The sequence below is a fragment of the Caretta caretta genome, chromosome 2 (genome assembly GCF_965140235.1).
Source record: "Caretta caretta isolate rCarCar2 chromosome 2, rCarCar1.hap1, whole genome shotgun sequence".
NCBI classification, from domain to species: domain Eukaryota; kingdom Metazoa; phylum Chordata; order Testudines; family Cheloniidae; genus Caretta; species Caretta caretta.
Window position 1 is genome coordinate 40,716,459 of NC_134207.1, and position 23,702 is coordinate 40,740,160.

Consider the following 23,702-nt stretch of genomic DNA (forward strand, 5'->3'; position numbering starts at 1 on the left):
GGGTCACAACCTGCTCCCCCTAAAATAATAAACACATTTGAAACTGGGGATGTGTGTGTTTTCCTTCAGAAATAATACATTTGTCTTCACTTTGAGGTAAGTATGAGGACCATTGATTCTTCTTCGAGTAGATACAGCCATGTATTCCACATGGGTGTGTTCGCACTCATTACACCAGAGCCAGAGAATTTGCCTAGCAGTACTCAGAGAGGGGCAGTACTTGCACCTTGTGGCCATAGCCCTTGCATGGGCTAAATGAGGTGGTGCCGCTCTGATCCTCCCCTCAGTTCCTTCTTACTGCCCATGGCTGGAGTTCGAGTTCTGTGTGGTTTCTAACCTCACAGTCTCTCTAGTTCTTAGTGACTTTTCTAGTTGTATATGGTTAATTAGTACCCTTAGTATACTGTTAGTTAGGTTTACTGTTAATTAGTATTTGTTTGAACCCTGTCGCTTCATGTCTTGGAGCTGGTGCCTCACCAAAGATGCAGAGGAGTCGTTCCCTATTGAGTGTGCTGAGAAAGAGGTCACACAAAACTGATTGTGGCCGCTTTAGGTAGCATGAGGGCTCATCTGCCTCCTCCAGGTATGAATGCCACTATGCGAGATGGAGCACAGCTGCTCCCCAGTACTGCACAGGGAGGTCAGAAATCCTGTACCATCAACTCCGGTTCTGGCCCTGGGGCGTCTGTTGAGTCCAGCACCAGCTGTTTCCGCGCTGGCGACATATCAGGTGGCAACAGACCTGCTCTGCCTTTCTGACCTGATCTCTCCTTTGGTCCAGGACTTTGCCAGGACTGCATTGTTCATAGACCCTTTGGCTGGGCAGGCCACTGATCCTGTGGTTCTATTGGCACTGAACCCTAGTGTTTCCCTTCCACAGTCAGTAGAAGTGGGGCCTGTGCTGGGCTCAGCACAAGTCACCTCCTTGGCACTGGGAACTTTCTCAGCAGTCCTGCTGTCAGCACCGCCGATGTTACCATGGCTGTATTCACCACCCTCCCCTTTGACACCATTAGTCACTGTGGTACTGCTGCTGACTTTGGGGTTGACACCTCTTCTGGCACCAGAAATAATGGAGGGATACTCCATGCTGGCGGTATCATTTCCACTGTTAAGTGCCAGTTTGGGCTATGAATGAGTCAGAGCAGTTGCTCACACCCTTAGGGCTGGTTCCATCTTTGTCCCCTGAAGCCTGGGACTTCTTGGCATCCAGGCCAGGTTCTTTTTCCTCACATTCTCCATTACCTGGCTTTGCAGGTGTACATGCTGGCAGGGCAGAGGCACAACAGAGGTCAGCAGTAGCAGCAGAACTATTGTTCACAGTGCACATCTGGGCAGCCTTTCCCTCTCCAAGAAAGGAGGAGGCATTCGGGACCATAGTTTGGCCAGTCAACATACTTTCCCCCGCTGTCCTCCAAGCGTCCATTTTGACTCCTTGATCCAGATCAGTGTTCCACTTATCACTCCCTTCTTCCCGTCTCCTCCATTTGGGGACATCTCAACCAATAGTCAGCTCTCCTGAACGCTTTTCCTCCAATTCCGATTATCCCACAGGTCATCTTCAAGTTGGAGGTGGATTGAGCCAAGCTCATTCTCATTGCCCTCGTATGGCCGAGGCAGTGCTGGTTCTCCAAACTTCTTGTGCTATCAATTCAGCATATCAGACCTGTTCTTCTCCATACTCTCACAGAATCACATCTTGTATCCCGGTCTCATCTCTGTGCATCTCATGGTGTGGCTGATTCATGCCTAAATGAGGAAGAGCAGTGTTTTGAGGGCTGTTTAACAGGTTCACAGTAGAAAGCCCTCTACCAGAATGGCCTATTCAGCAAAATGGAAGCGGTTTTCAGTGTGGTCATTGACCATGGAATTCAACTGATCCTGGCTTCTATCCAAGATATCTTGGAGTACTTGCTGAACCTTCAGTTGCTGGGACTTGCACTTATCTCATTGAGAGTGCATCTGGCAGCAATGTCAGCATTTTATCCCCCCTGTAGCGAAGCGATGACTCACCAGTGCAGCACTTCCTGCTGGTCTCCTCAGGAATTAGCTCTCCAGCGTATGGAGTACCTCCTCCTGGCCGGTGTCTTGCCTGCTGCTGCTCCCCGTGTCCCTCCCGGATCCTGGTGCCCCTTTACCTTGGGGTCCTGCCCCCTGGCAGTGCCCCCACACTCTGGGTCTCCCCTCTCAGGGGAACTCCCAACCTTCTATCCCCACCTTGCCACAGTGGCTACTGCCAGTCATCATCTAGCCCCCGCTCACAGGGCAGACTGCAGTCTGTCATGGCTACTCATCATTAGCAAGTAGGTTGGACCAGCTGCCTCTGCCTATTCCCAGGTTGCACCTCTATAGCCCCAATACCTTTGTAGGCCTTCACTAAGGCCTGCAGCCTGGAGGTTTACCAGGCTGGAGCTCCCCAGCTCCCTTTGCCCTTTCCCCCAGCACTGTTTTGCTTCAGGTACCTTGCTCCTAGGCAGCTAGCCCTTCCCACTCCAGGGCTAGAGTGAGACTCCTTGAGCTCCTGAACTCCAGTCCTCTTATTAGGGCCAGCTAAGCCCTAATTGAGCTGGCTACGCTTGTGGTCAGCTACTCAAGTGCTTTCACTCCTTTTCCCAGCCACAGCCCTCTCCAGGGCTGCTTTTACTATTGGCTTCCCAGGGCAGGCCTCTCCCAGGGCTGTTTTAACCCCTTCAGGGCTGGAGCGGGGTGACCATCCCGCTACACCCCCATTCAGGGAATATTAGTCTTCTCCAATGTCATGGTTGCAAGAGTCTTAAAAGGGTTTGTCTCCATCCTCGGATCCAAGAGCTGGTTCCTCTGTGGGAACTTAACATGGTCTAGCGGCTTTAATGGGACCTCCATTTGAGCCCCTCACATCTTGTCCCTTTCCACTTTTGTGTCAGAAAACTTCATTCCTGGTAGCGATAACATCTGCAAGGAGAGTCTGTTAGTTGCAGGCTCTGATGGCAGAGCTGCTTTATACGCAATTCCCTGAGGACAAAATGTCTTTATGACCATACCCCAAATTTTTGTTTGTCGTGATTTCTCATTTCATTTGAACCTGTGTTCTTTCCTAACCTGCATTCATCTCTGGAAGAGCAGCATCTCCATACATTAGATGTCAGGCGATGTCTAGCCTTCTATCTAGGTAGGACTAAACCATTTCATGCTTTGCCTCACCTGTTTGTGTCATTTGGAGATCATGTGAAGGGGCAAGCGAACTCTTTGCAGACTGTCTCCAAAGGCATAACATCTTGTATCAAGATTGCATATGACATAGCTTCAGCTATGCCTACTCAGCAGGTGCAAGCTCATTCTATGAGAGCTGTCTCAATATTGGACATTTGCAGGGCTGCTACGTGGTTGTCCATCCATACATTTATGAACCATTATGCTGTTATCGCATCTTCCACGGTGGATGTAAGTTTTGGTAAGATGGTCCTGCAATCTTTGTTTAGGTAGACTATGAGCCCCGCCTTCTGGGTGTATACTGCTTGTTTATCACATACATGGAATACATGGCTGCATCGACTTGAAAAAGAAGAAACGGTTATGTATTGTAACTACGGTTCCTTGAGATGTGATGCAGATGTGTATTCCAAGACCCACTGTCTGTCCCCTCTGCATCGGAGTCTAGTCTCTGGGTGTTTGGTGAGAAGGAGCTGACGGGGGGTTGGGGCAGCACTGCCTCATATAGCTCGAGGAGGGGCCGTGGATACAAGATGCAAGCGCCGCCTTGCACGTCCTGCTAGGCAAATTCCCTGGCTCCGGTGTGCAGAGTGCATGCACACATAAATGGAATACACATCTGCATCACATCTCAAAGAATCCAGTTACAGTAAGTAAGTGTTTCAGTTAATTACAGTATATTTTTGTTCATATTTGGCATTAAAGTCCTTCATAAATGTTAAGGCCCTGATCCTGCAAAGAGACCCTAGAGATCCTTGGCTGTGAATCTTTTTGCAGGATCAGTGTAGAAAAACCTGTTGGCATAGGGCAGTTTGCCCAGCCCTTTCACTTCCCAGCCAATACAGAATTGTTTTATTCGGTATATTCCTGAGTGGTTTTTCAGTCTAGTGTTTAATATATTTCTAAAGATGGGACTGCTACTGTTGTCCTTGGGAGACAATTCAATGTGTAAGGGGCCTCACTGTTTTCTGATATTCAGCCTTTTTGATGCTCACTGAACCAGCCTAAACAACTCCTCGCCCTCTGACATTTACACCCTTTCAGTGCATTGGGATACTAAACATATAGTTGTATCTCAAATGTTATAGCGTTGTAAATCATTTTAAGGATTGTGTACATGTTTTGGCATCTGCAGTGCAGAGAGGTTAAAACTAATTACAAGATTTCTATTCATTCTGCCAAGAGTAACAGAATAATGTATTTTGCTATTGGTATTGTTCAACTTAATTATTACATTTTTACAGTTGTGATATAATACATACTAGTCATTTAATACTTTATATTGTACATGCTTTTTATTCATCTAGGCTTTACCTATACATTAATCTGTGGGAACAATGGATTTCTTTTTTTTTAATCTTCATAAAATACTTTTCTTTAGGGAATACATCATCACTGAGATATTTTTCCTTAATGAAGACATCAGGTGGGTTTGATCAAAACATGCATTACAGTGGATTATATTCCGATTTAAATTGAAACATTTGCACAAAATTGATTTCCCCCCTGCACAGTCCTTGAAATAGGGCTACGTGTTTTGAGTAGAATGACAGAGCTGCAGTCAAGTTAAGTTGTGTTTCTTCATTGTATTAGATGTCACAATTTATATTTTTAAAGATAAACTTTATATGACATCCCGATGATCCTTCTTGGAAAAAAATGCCCTTAATAGAAATAAAAGTACTAGAGAGCCATTTGAGGACATCTAATTTCATTTTGTCTTTACCACCAGTACTGCCAAGATGGAATAGATGTATTGAGTGTCCAAGATAGTCTCTGCATTCCCCTATTCACATCAACTTCTCAGACTGTTAGAGGCATTGTGACTTCTTTCCCCAAAGTGTGCCAAAAAAGGACTGGAGTGGGATTACCTTTAGCATTAACTCACAACCAGCCAATATGTTTTTAAACACCACTGCCTTTGTCTACTCTAAGTACTAACAGGTGTTTAATAATGTGTTATTTAAACACATTTTTAATGCAGCTTACTTCCTCAATGTAGGCAAAGCCCACAGCTATTGCTCCCAGCCTCCCTGCTTTAAGAAACTACTATCGTAAGTGTCCCTGCCCCATCCAGGGAAGCAGGAAACAGGGAGGGATGTTGTTATGGAGAGGAGGAATTCTATAGGATTCTTCCAGCTTATACACCTGGGTCATGCTTCAGACTTATTGAGGCATAGTGGTGGCAGCCCTCAGTGTGGAGTTTCGGACCAGTGAATTCACACTGTGCAGCGATCTACTGCCAACACCTCTGTTACACACACAATGTCCCGCTCCATAATAGATATTATTATTTCTGTTACTGTAGCACTTAAGAGGCCTAATCATGGACTAGGACCCCATTGTGCTAGGTGCTGCACAATCAGAGAACAAAAAATATAATCCTTGATCCAAAAAGTTTACGTTCTAAATATAACACAGACTAACAGATGGATAGAGATAGATAGATCAGAGGTGGAAGTCAGTTGCCATCTCAGTAGTGAATGAGAGATGAGAGGTAAGGGAAGAATGGGGGTAGGCTGTGAAAGGCTTGTTAAGGTGAAAGCAAGTAATCATGAGCAGTGGGTGACCCGCTGCTTTGGATGGGCTAGCCTGCCAGCCCCGACCCTGCATGCTGGAGCCCCAAAACCTCATGCCCCCCCAACAGGAGAAGCCCTGAGGGGGGGCCCCCCCACAACCAGAGGAGCCCCAGTCTGCCCAACCCACCGCCTATCCCCCCCACCAGCACCAGACCGAGCCTCCTCACTCCCCTGCCCACCTGTGGCTCTCTGCTGGCTCTCCGCATCCCTCCTCACTCCGCCGTCCCTGAGGAGGCGGGACGCAGTGAGCAGCAGGGACCTCCAGAGGTGGTGGTGGAGTGGAAGAGACATGGCAGACACAGGCAGGCAGCAGCAGCAGGAGGTTGGGGACTTTGTGGGAGGGGCAGGGCCACTGTGACCCAGGTGTCTGGCAGCAGCTTGGCAGCAGTGCCAGGGATACCTGCTGCCCATGCAAGTAACTTATGTTTGATGCAGTAGAGAAGGGGGAGCCAGCAGAGGGGTGACATAGTGAAAATGATGGGAAAATTACCTTTGCAGCAGCATTCTGAATGGATACGAGTGGGGCAAGATTGTGTTTGTCCAGGCCAGAGAAAAGGATGTTGAGGTAATTGAGACATGAAATATGAGAGCCTGGATGAGAGTGTTAGCTGTGGGGATGGCTAGGAAAGGCCGTATCTTAGAGATGTTATGGAGAAAGAATCAGCAAGATTTAGACATAGCCTGTCATTGAAGACTTAGACCAGTGGCGGACAATCTGTGGCCCGTGGGCCACACACCGCCCATTAGGGTAGTTCACTGGTGGGCCGCGAGACAGTTTGTTTACATTGGTTGTCTGCAGGCACGGCTGCCTGCAGGTCCCTGTGGCCGCGGTTCACTGTTCCTGGCCAATGGGAGCTGTGGGAAGTGGCAGCCAGCAGAATCATTGTGCTTAAGCTTAAAGTGTATAGAATTGTGTTTAAGTGTTTTATTAAAATACAAAATTCAATAAAGAATGTTAGCTTGCATTTTAAATAGATAAATAATTTGTAAGCGCGTGCTCATGTGATATTATATGCATACTGTATCCAGATAACTGGAATCGTTCACTGGTAATTTGCCTGCAGCACTATTTCAAGGAGAAATATTGAAACAGGGAAGAGGAAAAGAACTAAAGGCCATATACTGCCTTTCCAGTGTAAAACCAAGTAGAAAGGGAACACAGCTTCCCAAGGTTGCATAGCTTTTGTAAAGCTACCAGACACTGGGTTCTGTTCCCTTCTATTTTGTAGGAAGAAGGGGAGCATATGACTCTTCATGAATTATGTTTCTTTCAAAGGAAACCAAGGACACATACGTGAATCCATTCTGGACTAGAATTTTAAAAACTGAAAAGAGGACAATGGAAAGATTTTGTAAAGTGGGAGTGTCACAGTGATGTTGATAAGCTATATTATTTCATGATATTTAATTGCAGAGTTTATGTAAAGTAAATGAAAAGTTATATGTCTGATATAGTATAATGGACTGTTCACGTCCTTGAAAGAATCGAAATGTCAAATTCATTACCAAGACAGTATCATACTTAAGCTCAGTATTCAGAACAAATTTCTCACAAATTTCTTTGTGTGTCAAGATAATGGAGTGGTTGATACAGGACTTGATTAATCGAGAATTAACAGAGGGTAATGTAATTAGTGCAAATCAATGTGGATTATGGAAAATACATCCTGTCCAACTAACTTGATACCTTTTTTGATGAGATTACAGCTAAATGATATAAAATTAACATGGCACACATTAAATGGATTATAAGGGGGGAGGGTAACTGAAAGGTCTCTAAATGTAAATGCAAAAAGAGAATTGTCATCGAGCAGGCATGCTTCCAGTGAGATCCTGCAGGGATCAGTTCTTGGCTCTATGCTATTTAACACTTTTATCAGTGTTCTGGAAGAAAACATAAAATTATCACCAATAAAGTTTGCAAATGACATAAAAATTGGGGGAGTGGTAAATGAAGATGATAGGTCACTGATTCAGAGAGGCTGTGACCAAAAGAGCTAATGTAATCCTTGGATCCATAAATAGGGGAATTGCAAAAAGGAATAGAGAAGTTATTTTGCTTCTGTATTTGGCACTGGTGCGACTGCTGCTGGAAAACTGTGTCCAGTTCTGGTGCCCACAGTTCAAGAAGGGTGCTGATAAATTGGAAAGGGATCAGAGAAGAGCTGTGAGAATGATTAAAGTATTAGAAAACATGCTTTAAAGTGTTACACTCAAAGCACTCCACCTATTTAGCTTAACAAAGAGAAGATTAAAGGGAGACTTGGTTAGAGTCTATAAGTATCTATATGGGGAACAAATATTTAATAATAGCCTAGCAGAGGAAGGTATAGCGTGACCAATGGCTGGAAACTGAAGATAGACAAATTCAGACTATAAGTAAGGTGTAAGTTTTTAACAGTGTGGGTAATTAACCATTGGAACAATTTACGAAGGGTCACTGTGGATTTTCTCTCCCTGTCAGTTTTTAAATCAAGATTGGATATTTTTCTAAAAGATATTCTCTAGGAATTATTTTGAGGGAGTTCTATGGCCTGTGTTATACAGGAGATAAGATGAGCTGATCACAATGGTCCCTTCTATCCTATGAATATATGAATCTATAAATTGTAGGCTCTGCTAGCCATCATGTGTCTATGTGTTGACTGAGATCCCAATTCTGGAATTGGATAAGCCTGTACGGAGCCCCATAGAAATCTGGCCCCATGCAGATCCAATTGCAGTGCCCCCCCCCCCCCTTTTTCTAACTGAGATTTTTTTTTGGGAAAATATTTTTAAGATAACATATTTACAACTACTTTAGAAAAGTTAAATTCTTACAGCTATCTGTTATGGGGATATAATTTTATTTCTTTTAAGTATAGTTTTCATATTTTCCTTACATATGATGCTTGTAAGGACATGAAAGGGCACAAAATGTTTTTGAGCTCATAGCCACACTCAGAAGTGCAGTTATTGACAGACAGTACATTGGTGATGCACTACATACATAAGTAAAGGGACACCCAGTCTTCCCTGCTCTATAGACAGTCAAGTTGTGAAGTTGGTGCTACCTGCATGGTGTAATTCCAATGACCCTACACCTTCCTTGCAGGTGCTAGCAATGACTTGGTGGACTTCTTAAGCAGACAGTTGGTGACCAACCAATGAGCCCTGCAAAAACCCATTAGCAAGTCAGTATTCCACCAGTGGAGGAACCTGGTGACAGGCCTGTTTGTCATCAAGGACAACACCAAGTATCCAAATTACTATTCCAGAAGAGGCATGAACCTGGGATCCTTGCCAGATGCTTCCCACTGCAAAGGAACCAGAGATTCCTTTAAGGCTCTCCACCAATTCCACTAGCCCCCAGCATGATTGCCAAGGCCTGAGGAGACCAAGCTACAGTCATCCTCTGTGCTCCAATTGGCTGAGGCAGTTTTGGTTGATTACAAATGTCCATGCAACCATCAATCGGGCTCCTGGACCACCCAGATATGTTATCACAGGAACTAAGGGAAGTATTCCATCCAAACCTGAAGTCACTGCACCTGAAAGCCTGGATGTTGGCTGGTTGGACACCATGGAAAGTAACCGCCCCTCACAGAAAATCCTAATTCGGAGCAGAAAACTGTCCATGAGTAACACTCTGGACTTCCATTAGTTTAATCAACTTCCATTAGGAAGCAAAGAATAACAGTGAAATCTTCAGTGAGCTTAAACTCAAAAAGGAAGCTTACAAGAAGTGGAAATTTGGACAGATGACTAGGGAGGGGTATAAAAATATTGCTCGATCATGGAAGGGTGTAATCAGGAAGGCCAAAGCACAATTGGAATTGCAGCTAGCAAGTGAAGTGAAGGGTAACAAGAAGGAATTGGCGGATGTGATTGCAGATCCATTGGCCATTATCTTTGAAAACTCATGGCGATCGGGGGAAGTCCCGGAAGATTAGAAAAAGGCTAATGTAGTGCCCATCTTTAAAAAAGGGAAGAAGGATGATCGTGGGAACTACAGGCTGGTCAGCCTCACCTCAGTCCCCGGAGCAGGTTGTCAAGGAATCAATTCTGAAGCACTTAGATGAGAGGAAAGTGATCAGGAACAGTCAGCATGGATTCACCAAGGGAAAGTCATGCCTGACTAATCTAATTGCCTTCTGTGATGAGATAACTGGTTCTGTGGATGAAGGGAAAGCAGTGGACGTGTTATTCCTCGACTTTAGCAAAGCTTTTGACACGGTCTCCCACAGTATTCTTGTCAGCAAGTTAAAGAATTTTTGGCTGGATGGATGCACTACAAGGTAGGTAGAAAGTTGGCTAGATTGTCGGGCTCAACGGGTAGTGATCAATGGCTCCATGTCTAGTTGGCAGCCGGTATCTAGCGGAGTGCCCCAAAGGTCAGTCCTGGGGCCGGTTTTGTTAAATATCTTCATTAATGATCTGGAGGATGGTGTGGATTGCACCCTCAGCAAGTTTGCGGATTACTCTAAACTGGGAGGAGTGGTAGATATGCTGGAGGGTAGGGATAGGACACAGAGGGACCTAGACAAATTGGAGAATTGGGCCAAAAGAAATCTGAAAGGTTCAACAAGGACAAGTGCAGAGTCCTGCACTTAGGACGGAAGAATCCAATGCACCGCTACAGACTAGGGACCGAATGGCTCGGCAGCAGTTCTGCAGAAAAGGACCTAGGGGTGACAGTGGACGAGAAGCTGGATATGAGACCACAGTGTGCCCTTGTTGCCAAGAAGGCCAGTGGCATTTTGGGGTGTATAAGTAGGGGCCTTGCCAGCAGATCGAGGGACGTGATCGTTCCCCTCTATTTGACACTGGTGAGGCCTCATCTGGAGTACTGTGTCCAGTTTTAGGCCCCACACTACAAGAAGGATGTGGATAAATTGGAGAGAATCCAGCGAAGGGCAACAAAAATGATTAGGGGACTGGAACACATAAGTTATGAGGAGAGGCTGAGGGAACTGGGATTGTTTAATCGACGGAAGAGAAGAATGAGGGGGGATTTAATAGCTGCTTTTAACTACCTGAAAGGTGGATCCAAAGAGGATGGATCTAGACTATTCTCAGTGATAGCAGATGACAGGACAAGGAGTAATGGTCTCAAGTTGCAGTGGGGGAGGTTTAGGTTGGATATTAGGAAAAACTTTTTCACTAGGAGGGTGGTGAAACCCTGGAATGCGTTACCTAGGGAGGTGGTGGAATCCCCTTCCTTAGAAGTTTTTAAGGTCAGGCTTGACAAAGCCCTGGCTGGGATGATTTAGTTGGGATTGGTCCTGCTCAATTGGCAGGGGGTTGGACTAGATGGCCTCCAGAGGTCCCTTCCAACTCTGTTTTCCTATGATTCTAAGGGTTTCTACAGGTATGTTAGTAACAAGAAGGTCAGGGAAAATGTGGAACCCTTACTGAATGGGAGAGACAAACTCGTGGTGATCGGGGGAGGTCCTGGATGATTGGAAAAAGGCAAATATAGTGCCCATATTTTAAAAAGGGAAGAAAGAGAACCCGGGGAACTACAGACCGGTCAGCCTCACTTCAGTCCCCGGCAAAATCATGGAGCAGGTCCTCAAGGAATCCATTTTGAAGCACTTGGAGGAGAGGAGGGTGATCAGGAACAGTCAGCATGGATTCACCAAGGGCAAGTCATGCCTGACCAACCTGATTGCCTTCTGTGATGAGATAACTGGCTCTGTGGATATGGGGAAAGCAGTGGATGTGTTATATCTTGACTTTAGCAAAACTTTTGATATGGTCTCCCACAGTACTACTTTAACTTGCTGGCAAGAATATGAATTGGAGGAACTCTGACTATAAGGTGGATAGAAAGCTGGCTAGATTGTTGGGCTCAATGGGTAGTGATCAATGACTCGATGTCTAGTTGGCAGCCAGTATCAAGTGGAGTGCCTCAGGGGTTGGTCCTGGGGCCAGTTTTGTTCAACATCTTTATTAATGATCTGGATGATGGGATGACACTAAGCTGGGGGGAGAGTTAGATATGTTGGAGGGTACAGATAGGGTCCAGAGTGACCTAGACAAATTGGAGGATTGGGCCAAAAGAAATCTGATGAGGTTCAGCAAGGGCATGTGCAGAGTCCTGCACTTAGGCCGGAAGAATCCAATGCACTGCCACAGGCTGGGGAGTGACTGGCTAAGCAGCAATTCTGCAGAAAAGGACCTGGGGATTACAGTGGACAAGAAGCTTGATATGAGTCAGCAGCGTGCCCTTGTTGCCAAGAAGGCCAACAGCATATTGGGCTGTATTAGTAGGAGCATTGCCAGCAGATTGAGGGAAATGATTATTCCCCTCTATTTGGCACTGGTGTGGTCACACCTGGAGTATTGCGTCAAGTTTTTGTCCCCTCACTACAGGAGGGATGTAGACAAATTGGAGAGAGTCCAGTGGGGGGCAACAAAAATGATTAGGGGGCTAGGGCACATGACTTATGAGGAGAGGCTGAGGGAAGTAGGTTTATTTAGTCTGCAGAAGAGAAGAGTGAGGGGGGATTTGATAGCAGCCTTCAACTACCTGAAGTGGGGTTCCAAAGAGGATGGAGGTAGGCTGTTCTCAGTGGTGGCAGATGACAGAACAAGAAGCAGTGGTCTCAAGTTGCAGTGGGGGAGGTCTTGGTTGGATATTAGGAAACACTATTTCACAAGGAGGGTGGTGAAGCACTGGAATGGTGGAATAGGGAGGTGGTGGAATCTCCATCCTTAGAGGTTTTTGGAGGCCCGGCTTGACAAAGTCCTGGCTGCGATGATTTAGTTGGTGTTGGTCCTGCTTTGAGCAGGGGATTGGACTAGATGACCTCCTGAGGTCTCTTCCAACCCTAATATTCTATGATTCTATGATCCACTGAATAGTTTTTTTTCAGCCTTCTCTCATCCAGTGGTATGTAAATTCCCAAGGACCCTCCTGCATGCTTTCCCACTGGTTAGAGACCCTACTTCAGCATGGGACCACAACATCATCCTTCTAAAATTTATGGAGCCCTTTTGATTCCTCTGAGTGTTCTGCCTTCTGTCTCACTCCCAAAAGTAGTAATGGCCATCACCATTCTGATGGCCATCACCTTGGTCAGATGAGTAAGAGCTTTAGGCTCTTGGGAACCCCTTCATACCTTGTTTCATAAAGACAAGATGGTACTGAAACATTGTGCAAAATTCAGCCCCTATGTGGTTTCTGAGTTCCACTTAAACCAATCAATCAACTTAATTGTGTTCTTTCCAAAGCCAGTTTTCTACAAAAGGGAAAAAGAAGCCCTAGGCCTTGGATATATCCAGTACTCTTTGAAAGAACATCAGTAGGAACAAATCTTTCAAACTGCCCTTATGTCTATTTTTCTTGGCTGGCCACTCCGAAGATCTGGTCATTTCATCACAGAAACTTTCAGAATGAGTAACACATTGTCTCTCACTGTCCTACCAGCCTGCTGATGTACTTCTCCCACTGACTCTTAAGGCCCACTCCACCAGAGCCCAAGTGGCACCATCAGCCTGTTTCCTCAATGTGCTCATTTCTGAAATTTGCAAGACTATTACGTGGAGCAGCTACCCTCACATTTGTCAAGCATTATACACTGAACTTAATTGCTAGATCAGATGCCAAATTTGTGGAAATGATACTCTTCAGCTGATACAGCTGATATTCCTCATCCCCACCATTCTGAAGAGAATACTCCTTGTGTAAGGATGCATATGGATGCATAGCCAAAGAAGAAAGAATGATTAGTCATACTATGGTAATTGTAGTTCTTTGACATGTTGTCAGTGTGGATGCCACATATAGACCTGGGTGAAATATTCTGAATGAAACATTTTTTGCTGAAAAATGTAGATGTGGGTCAACTGAAAGGTTGCAATTTTGCATTGAATTTACCAAATTGTTTCGGTCGTAAAGACCCCAATAATTGAAAAAAACTGAAATCTTTTCAATTCAAAAATGACTTTTTGTTTCAAAATCTACTTAAATTTCATTTTAAAAAAGGATTTAAAAAAGTCAAAAATGAAACAAATGGTTTTGTTCAGCCTGAAACTAATTGTTTTCAGTGTTTTTGGTTTACCAAAAAATCCCAACTTTTTTTTATATTTTTTGATTTTTTGGCTTTCCAGCAAACAGAAAAATCAGTTATTTGCACAGCTTTATGCATGACCTCTTATTCCCTCACTGCTTTTGGAGTCCTCAGCTACCAAGGGGCTTTGAATTGCAAAGAAACTAAAGCAAGGTTGAGGCCATTCCACTCTTTATGCCCTTGCACAAGGTGGCACAGGCTGCATGCGCATTCCGGAAGGACATTGCTATTCAAAAGATTCCACGCTTGCATGCCAGAGACACATGCACACCTACACGAGGTCCACTCTGACTACAACAATTCAAAGAACAACAGTTACTGTAGGATATGTAACCGTTCTTTAACATGTTAACCACATTGTGAATTATTAACTACGTTTGTACAGGTTAAACTATAAAGACTCTGTCGTGTTCATTATTTTTAATGATAGAGAAAATCTTAATTTCCCATATTTTTATTTGACATGAGAGAATTTTAGAAAATCCATCCTTTCATAGTTGTGAGAGTATTAGTTTAGAGTTTTACTGTATTGTGGTGGATACAAGCAACTCTTGTTTTCTTTAAAGTGGGGTGATTATAACTGCTTACTTTTTGTTGTCATTGTTTTTATTATAGTAATGATCATAATGCTAAGGAGCCCCAGTCATACACCAGGGAGCGTATTTAGTCAGAGATAAGAGAGTTATAAATTCCTCTTTTTAAGTTTCCTTAAGTAAATTGAACACTTCAGTTGTTCTACAATTCCCACTCGAACTCCCCCAAAAAGGTGACTCAGAGTGCAAATTAAATGTGATTTGTTCATTTTTGAGAAGCTTCAACTCTAATCTTGCTGACCACTTTCCTTAATTTGCATTTAATGGCAAGGATACTGTTTCTTTTAGTTTTTCCTAGGTTTACAGATGTTTTCAGTCTCCTGACATGTATTTAATAGAAATTTTTATGTAGCTCTGAAATCTTCAAGAGTAGCTCAAGGAAAATATAGAGTGAGCTTATTTGTTTGTTGTGAACGAGGGGGAGCGACATGGTATCTGTCATAAATAAACTTGTTATTTTTTCTGATCATAATTATGTCTTATGTATGAAGCATAAGTACAGTAAGCAGAGCAGGAAGAAAAATAATTAGTTGTTAGATGACGCAATACTATAGACCTGCGTCTGCCTCTTTAATGCTAATACCTGGGTTACTTTTTGGCCACATAAACTATACAATATAAAAGCTGGGGGGGATCATAAAGATTTTTTTTAATAGGTATTATTTTTTTCCCCAGCACCTCGGCCTCCTTCCATCAGGAGCCATGCTATTGCTATCTCCTGTTGGATCATGGCTCTCCCCCCAGCCCCCATGCCCCCCCCCCGCTCCCCCCTCCCCACTTTCCTCCTCTCCAGCTCTGACTGCAGAGAGCCAGGAACCTGATTCAAGTCACACTGAATTCAAATGGAGTTGAATCAGGCCATAAGAGAGGAAGTAGAAACAGGACCTGAAGCAGAGACATTGGATAAGCCCTGAATTTGGCTCATTGGTGCATGTGTGTGTGATTGTCCATATTTGAAAAGATGAATAGAGGCAGCAGCTGCCTGGGCTTACAAAGGGAACTGGGGCAACAGCTAAGGGAGACTTGGGTAAAGTGTGGAAACATACATACATTTATGTGAAAACGTCACAGAATAAATGGAGGAAGCACCATGGATAGAGAGGAGTGGAAGAGTTAAGTGAGCAGGTTCTGGGGAACAGGAAGCCATTATTTAAAAAAAAAAAAAAAAAAAAAAAGGAAATGGTTGAAATAATGAGAAACTCAGAGGGAAAGCTTATTAGAACAGAAAGATGTAGAGAGGGCATGGAGGAGAGAATAACTGAATGAAGCTGAGGCAGTAGGGAGAAAACACAATACAGAAATAAAGGTTAGTGAGTGAAAAGAAACTAGACCAACTACTAATATTGCAGTAAAATTATAGTGAATGGGGAAAGCCAAACAAACAAAACCCACAGCGCCAGAGACACAGAGGAAAAGATTCACCAATGTACCTTAGAAAGAAAAAGTTGGATGAATAAAAGTAGAAAGGGAAAAAAAGTGAGTAAGTTTGTTATTAATTTATAGGAAGTCTAATACCAAATTATATTTGTGGTTTTTTCATATACCTGTGATTCTGGCTAACTGAGGGGAGGCTGATTTTGTGGGCTACTCAAAAAATATTAACCAGGCTACTTGCACTCTCAAGTCCTGCTCCAGGGTAGATAAAAATCAATGGTTGGGGTTTTTTTCTTTTCTTTTTTTTTGGGGGGGGGGTTTGATTTTTTTTTTAATTTAAATTAAATATTGGTTTATTTTAAAAAAATCTATTTAAAATTAAATTTGAAATTGACAACATATGTTAAAGCCCACACATATAATAATGTGTTAAAATCATGAAAATTAAACACAAAAATTGTAGTAAGCAGTTTGCTTCTAAAGTTTTAAAGAAAATCAGATCACTGAGCTTGTGGAAGTCAATGGTTAAGTGCCTGGCCCCAGAATTTGTTGAAGTCCTAAACCAGACTCTTCTACAGGTACAGAGGGAATATTTTCTTCATTACAATTTATTGAACTAGATCAGTTCAATGACTAGTTCATTCAAAGTTAAGAAACCAGTTGGCAGCTGAAAAAGCAGGAAAGTAAACAAGTTGTGAGAGGAAGAGCTCTACTAATTTTAAAATCTTGAAGGACGTGATGACCAGGAACAATAAGTTCAATTCACTACCTTCAAATAACGCTTCTTTGCTTAAAAAATCAGTTACTTTTAATGCAAAACATGTTTTGATAAGACAAAAAAAATCAAAAAGTTTATGTATCCAGCACATTTAAGGTAGTTTTATTTAATTTAAATAAAATAAATAAATGCTGTTTTTGTGCATTTTTAATTGAATTTGAATTTCCATCTATATAGAGCTTGACATAAATCACAGTTAAAAAGTTCATCATCTAGTAAGTTAGAAATGCATCATTTACTGTTTTCTAACATAAGAATTGTAAAAATTAAGAATCTCAATAAATGTAAATTAAGCTATGCTACTGTTTAAATAAATGTATATAGATAGAGTGCATCTTCCCGCTTAGCAAAAAAATAGTACCAAGTTTAGTGTAAAGACTCTATTTAGTTGTAAATCAACATGTTTTAGTGGTTATCAGTGAAAATAAATAAAACATGATTAAAATTGATTATTTAAATCAAGGTACAGCTCTGCTTCCTCCAAACCCTTAAAGGAAAAATAGTTAATAAAAATTGCTTTTTGTACATCTGTGGGCTTCTTTAGGTAAAATTGATGGCATCCTTTGAACATATCATGCTTTTGTGTCTAGTTACTTTACAGGAACTGAGACCAAAAGAAAAAAAGTTCCTTAAATTTTGCAATAAAATGCAAGCATACACACTGTAGTTGTTTTACAATTCTTAAATATACTACGGTGTACCACAGTCCAGGTTTGCAGTTGATGAAATTTCTTTTCCCAGCAGATCAGAAAGCCCACACACTCATACATTATACATATGCCTAAAAAAATGTTTGCAACATTCTCCTGCTCCTCCGCCCTCGCTGTAGTTTATTCTCTCTTTAAAACAGGATAATTCCACCCAATCTAGGTTTTTACTTAGTTTGCTTTTAATGCTTATAATAAAAAAGTACAGGTTTGTCTAGTGTTCTTGTTTTTCATTTCAACTAGGTTACTTGTGCTTGTCATAGAATCAGAGAATCGTAGGACTGGAAGGGACCTTGAGAGGTCTTCTAGTTCTGTCCCCTGCACTCAAGGCACGACTGAGGATTATCGATCATCCATGACAGGTGTTTGTCTAATTTGCTGTTAAAAATCTCCAATGACAGACATTCCACAACCTCCCTAGGGAATTTATTCCAGTGACTAACTACCCTGACAGTTAGGAAGTTTTTCATCCATCTAAACCGCCCGTGCTGCTATCTAAGCCCATTAGTTCTGGTCCTTTCCTCAGAGGTTAACGAGAACAATTTTTCTTCCTCTCCTTGTAACAACCTTTTATGTACTTGAAAACTATTATCATGTCCCCCTTCTCCAGACTAAACAAATGCAATTTTTTTCAGTCTTTCTTCATAGGTCATGCTTTCTAGACCTTTAATCATTTTTGTTGCTCTTCTTCGGACTTTCTCCAATTTGTCTTTCCTGAAATGTGGTGCGCAGAACTGTACACAATACTCCAGTTGAGGCCTAATCAGCACGGAGTAGAGTGTAAGAGTGCTTACTTCACTCCTGCTAATACATCCCAGAATGATGTTTGCTTTTTTTGCAACAGTGTTACACTGTTGACTCATATTTTGCTTGTGATCCATTATGACCCCCGATCCCATGCTGCAGTCTTACTTCCTAAGCAGTCATTTCCCATTTTGTATGTGTGCAACTGATTGTTCCTTCCTATGTGGAGTACTTTGCTTTTTTTCCTTATTGAATTTCATCCTATTTACTTCAGACCATTTCTCCAGTTTGTCCAGATAATTTTGAATTTTAATCCTATCCTCCAGAGCACTTGCAACCCCTCCCACTTTGGTGTCATCTGCAAACTTTGTAAGTGTACTTTCTATGCCATTATCTAAATCATTGATCAAGATATTGAACAGAACTGTACTCAGAACTGATCCCTGTAGGACCCCACTTGATATGCCTCTCCAGCTTGACTGTGAACCACTGATAAAAATTCCCTGGGAATGGTTTTCCAATCAATTATGCACCCACCTTAGAGTAGCTATATCGAGGTTCTGTTTCCCTAGTTTGTTTATGAGAAGGTCATGTGAGACAGTATCAAAAGCCTTACTAAAGTCAAGATATACCACATCTATCGCTACCCCACTTCCACAAGCCTTGTTACCTTGTCAAAGAAAACTATTAGGTTGGTTTGACCCAATTTGTTTTTGACAAATCCATGCTGACTGTTGTTTATCACCTTATTATCTTGTCGGTGTTTGCAAATTGATTGCTTAATTATTGTCATTATGTTTTTTATTGTACTGGTAGAATTTGTATATTTATATTATTTGAGTACAACATTTTATGATTCATAGTATTCTTTTATTCTGGATGTAGCCTCTGGAGAGATAGTTACGTAGACTTAATATAGTGTTTTTTCTGTTTAATAGATTAACTGTTCTATTCGATGGGTGAACTCTTTTGACGTCCCACAAATGGCAACATATTTCAGACATAATTCTTTTATGAAAAGAATGAGAGTGGGAGTTTATGCCGTAATTTATATGGCACTTTCTAGCCATCTGCTCTGTAAGGCTATGATCCTGTTATATGTGGAGTATTCTCAACTGCCAGTGAAGTAATTTACTCGTTGTCTATACACCCTCTGTGCACCAGTTTTGCTAATTCAGTTTAAAACCACATCTTTAATTAAACTGCTACAACTGTGTATTATTTTTATTTAGTACATACTGATATTTGAGTTTGTATAACAATAAGTAGACATTACATGAATCAGTGCAGAGTTAGTCCAATAAATTCATAAACATAGCTTATTTTGTAGGGCAGTAAATCTTCCATCTTCAGACAGTTTTAACTTTTCCTTTCCTTTCAACTAAGGAAACGCTACTTCACCGCAAGTACAAAGACCTTCTTTCATGGACTACTTTGATAAACAAGATTCCAAGAATAAAAGCCATGAAAACTGTAATCAGAACATGCCTGAACCCTACCACATATCCAAAAATGTTTTCCCTGATAACTGGAAAGTCCCTCAAGACGGAGATTTTGATTTTGTAAGTAGATTTACAGTGTTACTTTTCTAATGTTTATTTCCTTGCATACTGTTTATTTTATATATGCTAAAATTAATTAATCCTTTCTATAGCTTTCTAGTAGTGCAAACAAAATAAGTCATCTTTCAAGGATAACTTCCAAATATTTAATAATAAAGTCATGTTCTAGCTGTTATAACAACACGGAACATGACTTCTAAAAGAGAGTGGTAGATTGGAGTGAAAACATTAAAAAAAAATTCCTTTCAGTAAATGTATTCTTGGCGCTTTTCAATTTTGTATTGTAGTTTTTATCTTTATCGAACTTCTTGTGTGATCTAGTTTATTAAAGCCTTCAAAAATATGAATATACTGTAAATGGGTTTTTTTGAGTTAATATCTCAAGTGAGACATGTAGAAAGAATTTTAAACTAGGCAGAGCAATTTACATATCTCCTAAGTAGATTGAATAAGATCATTTAATGTGTCCTTTGAGTCTTTTGGTACAACTTGTATTACAATTCCTGTGATTTCTGGAACAAATTATTACATCTTTAGAAATAATACGCTGATCTGTTTGCTCTCTGTTACACCAGCTTGAATGTCTTTTCCTTCAAAATGTGGGGTTTTTTTAAAGATAACAATGAAAAATATGGCAGAGAAAAAAAGAACTGTCTCCAAGCAGCCAGTAAACTGATATAGTTTTAAAATGTTCTTTTATCAAAATGAAATAAATAAACTGATAAGATTGACTTGGACACGTGATGTATAGCTGTAACCGTTTTTTTCCCCACTCTTTTATATTTTCTAACCTTTCTAAACAAGGGAATTTAACATACCTATTGTAGCTTTAACATGATCTTTCCTTCACTACACTGTAGTAGCTAAATTTGATCACGATACCTTCAGAAATTGAAAAACACTGCATTTAATTTTAAGTGACAGCTGTAGGTGTGGGATTTTTTTCTCCGTTTTCACTTACTGTCTTTCTAAATAAAGCTGACTCTTACATTTAAGCTACTATGATACGGCAAGTGAAACAGTACAATATAAACTGTTGCTGTAGAAGAATAAAGCTTTTGAATAAGTACACTGTTTTTTTCTATGCTACAAAAATACAATAGCCAGCATCTTCATAATCAACAAGTGAAATAACAAGTACATTATTCATTGGAAAATAACTATCTGTATCTAAATGTGGTTTATATGGTGGTAATAAAACTACTTTAGAACTGTTGTAAAAACTGTTTTGCTTTTACGGATGGGCAATAATTACAAACAAAATGAATACACTTGTAAATTCTAAGGTCCTGAACCTGTAAATATTTATCCACAAGTAAATTTACACAAATCATAGAAGATTAGGGTTGGAAGAGACCTCAAGAGGTCATCTAGTCCAACCCCCTGCTCAAAGCAGGACCAACCCCAACTAAATCATCCCAGCCAGGGCTTTGTTAAGCCGGGCCTTAAACACCTCTAAGGATGGAGATTCCACTACTTCTCTAGGTAACCCATTCCAGTGCTTCAGCAGCCTCCTTGTGAAATAGTGTTTCCTAATATCCAACTTAGATCTTCCCCACTGCAACTTGAGACCATTGCTCCTTGTTCTCTCATCTGCTACCACTGAGAACAGCCTACCTCCATCTGCTTTGGAACCCCCTTCAGTAGCTGAACATTGCCATCAGATCCCACCCTGACTCTTCTCTTCTGCAGACTAAATAAGCCCACTTCCCTCAGCCTCTCCTCATAAGTTATGTGCTCCAGCCCCCTAATCATTTTTGTTGCCCACCGCTGGACTCTCTCCAATTTGTCCACATCCTTTCTGTAGTGGGTGGCCCAAAAACTGGATGCAATACTCCAGATTTGGCCCCAGCAGTGCCGAATAGAGGGGAATAATCACTTCCCTCGATCTGCTGGCAATGCTCCTACTAATGAAGCCCAATATGCCTTTAGCCTTCTTGGCAACAAGGACACACTGTTGACTCATATCCAGCTTCTCATCTACTGTAATCCCCAGGTCCTTTTCTGCAGAATTGCTGCTTAGCCAGTCGGTCCCCAGCCTGTAGTGGTGCATGGGATTCTTCTGTCCGAAGTGCAGGACTCTGCACATGCCCTTGTTGAACCTCATCAGATTTCTTTTAGCCCAGTCCTCCAAATTGTCTAGATTACTCTGGACCCTATCCCTATCCTCCAGCATATCTACCTCTCCCCCCAGCTTAGTGTCATCCTCAAACTTGCTGAGGGTGCAATCCATCCCATTATCCAGATCATTAATGAAGATGTTGAACAAAACTGGTCCCAGGACAGACCCCTGGGGCACTCCGCTTGATACCAGCTGCCAACTAGACATCAAGCCGTTGATCACTACTCATTGAGCCCGATGATTTAGCCAGCTTTCTATCCACCTTATAGTCCATTCATCCAATCCATACTACTTTAACTTGCTGGCAAGAATACTGTAGGAGACCATATCAAAAGCTTTGCTAAAGTCAAGATATATCACATCCACCGCTTTCCCCGTATCCACAGAGCCAGTTATCTCATCATAGAAGGCAATCAGGTTGGTCAGGCATGACTTGCCCTTTGTGAATCTATGTTGACTGTTCCTGATCACCTTCCTCTTCTCCCAAGTGCTCCAAAATGGATTCCTTGAGGACTTGCTCCATGATTTTTTCAGGGACTGAGGTGAGGCTGACTGGTCTGTAGTTCCCTGGATTCTCCTTCTTCCCTTTTGTTAAAGATGGGCATTATATTTCCCTTTTTCCTATTGTCTGGGACCTCCCCAGCTTGCCGCAAGTTTTAAAAGATTGTGGCTCTGCAATCACATCAGCCAACTACCTCAGCACTCTCGGATGCATTAGATCTAGCCCCTGGACTTGTGCATGTCCAGCTTTTCTAAATAGGCCTTAACCTGTTCTTTCACTACTGAGGGCTGCTCACCTCCTCCCACTACAGTGCAGCATTCCGGGAGCTGACTTTGTCTGTGAAGACCGAGGCAAAAAAAGCTTTGAATACTTCAGCTTTTTCTACATTATCGGTTACTAGGTTGCCTCCCCCATTCAGTAGGGGTCCCACACTTTCCCTGACCTTTTTCTTGTTTCAAACATACCTGTAGAAACCCTTCTTGCTACCCTTCACATCCCTTGCTAGCTGCAACTCCAGTTGTGCTTTGGCCTTCCTCGTTACACCCCTGCATTCTTGAGCAATATTTTTATACTCCTCCCTAGTCATCTGTTCAAGTTTCCACTTCTTGTTAGCTTCCTTTTTGTGTTTAAGCTCACTGAAGATTTCTCTGTTAAGCCAAGCTGGTTGCCTGCCATATTTGTTATTCTTTCTGCACATCAGGATGGTTGGTTCCTGCACCCTCAATAAGTCTTCTTTATAATACAGCTAGTCGTCCTGGACTCCTTTCCCTCTCATATTAGCCTCCCAGGGGATCCTACCCGTCAGTTTCCTGAGGGAGTCAAAGTCTGCTTTTCTGAAGTCCAGGGTCTATATTCTTCTGATCTCCTTTCTTCCTTTTGTCAGGATCCTGAACTCAACCATCTCATGGTCACTGCTGCCCAGGTTGCCACCCACTTGTACTTCGCATACCAATTCTTCCCTGTTTGTGAGAAGCAAGTTAAGAGGAGCATGGCCCATACTTGGTTCCTCCAGCACTTGCTCCAGGAAGTTGTCCCCAACACTCTCCAAAAACTTCCTGGTTTGGCTGTGTATTGCTCTCCCAGCAGATGTCAGGGTGATTGAAGTCCCCCATGAGAACCAGGGCCTGTGATCTGGAAACTTCAGTTAGTTCTCCGAAGAAAGCCTCGTCTACCTCATTCTCCTGGTCTGGTGGTCTATCGCCGATGCCCACCACAACATCACTCTTGTTCGAGGATGGCCAACCTGTGTCTCTGGAGCCACATGCGGCTCTTCAGAAGTTAATATGCAGCTCCTTGTATAGGCACCGACTCCAGGGCTGGAGCTACAGGTGCCAACTTTCCAATGTGCCGGGGGGTGCTCACTGCTCAACCCCTAGCTCTGCCACAAGCCCTGCCCCCACTCCACCCCTCCCATCCATCCCCTGAGCCTGCCATGCCCTTGCTCCTCCCCCTCCCCCCAGAGTCTCCTGCACGTCACGAAACAGCTGATCGGGAG

General features: G+C 42.4%; 1 protein-coding gene across 4 annotated transcripts in view; it reads left to right on the top strand.

Moving 5' to 3' along the window:
* Positions 1-23,702, top strand: part of STK3 (serine/threonine kinase 3) — a 297,076-nt gene that overhangs the window by 175,551 nt on the left and 97,823 nt on the right. For all 4 annotated transcript variants that reach the window (XM_048841337.2, XM_075125031.1, XM_048841341.2 and 1 more), the window contains one exon: positions 19,408-19,583. In XM_048841337.2, coding sequence (XP_048697294.1) covers positions 19,408-19,583 — 176 coding nt within the window. The remainder of the gene's footprint in view (positions 1-19,407; positions 19,584-23,702) is intronic.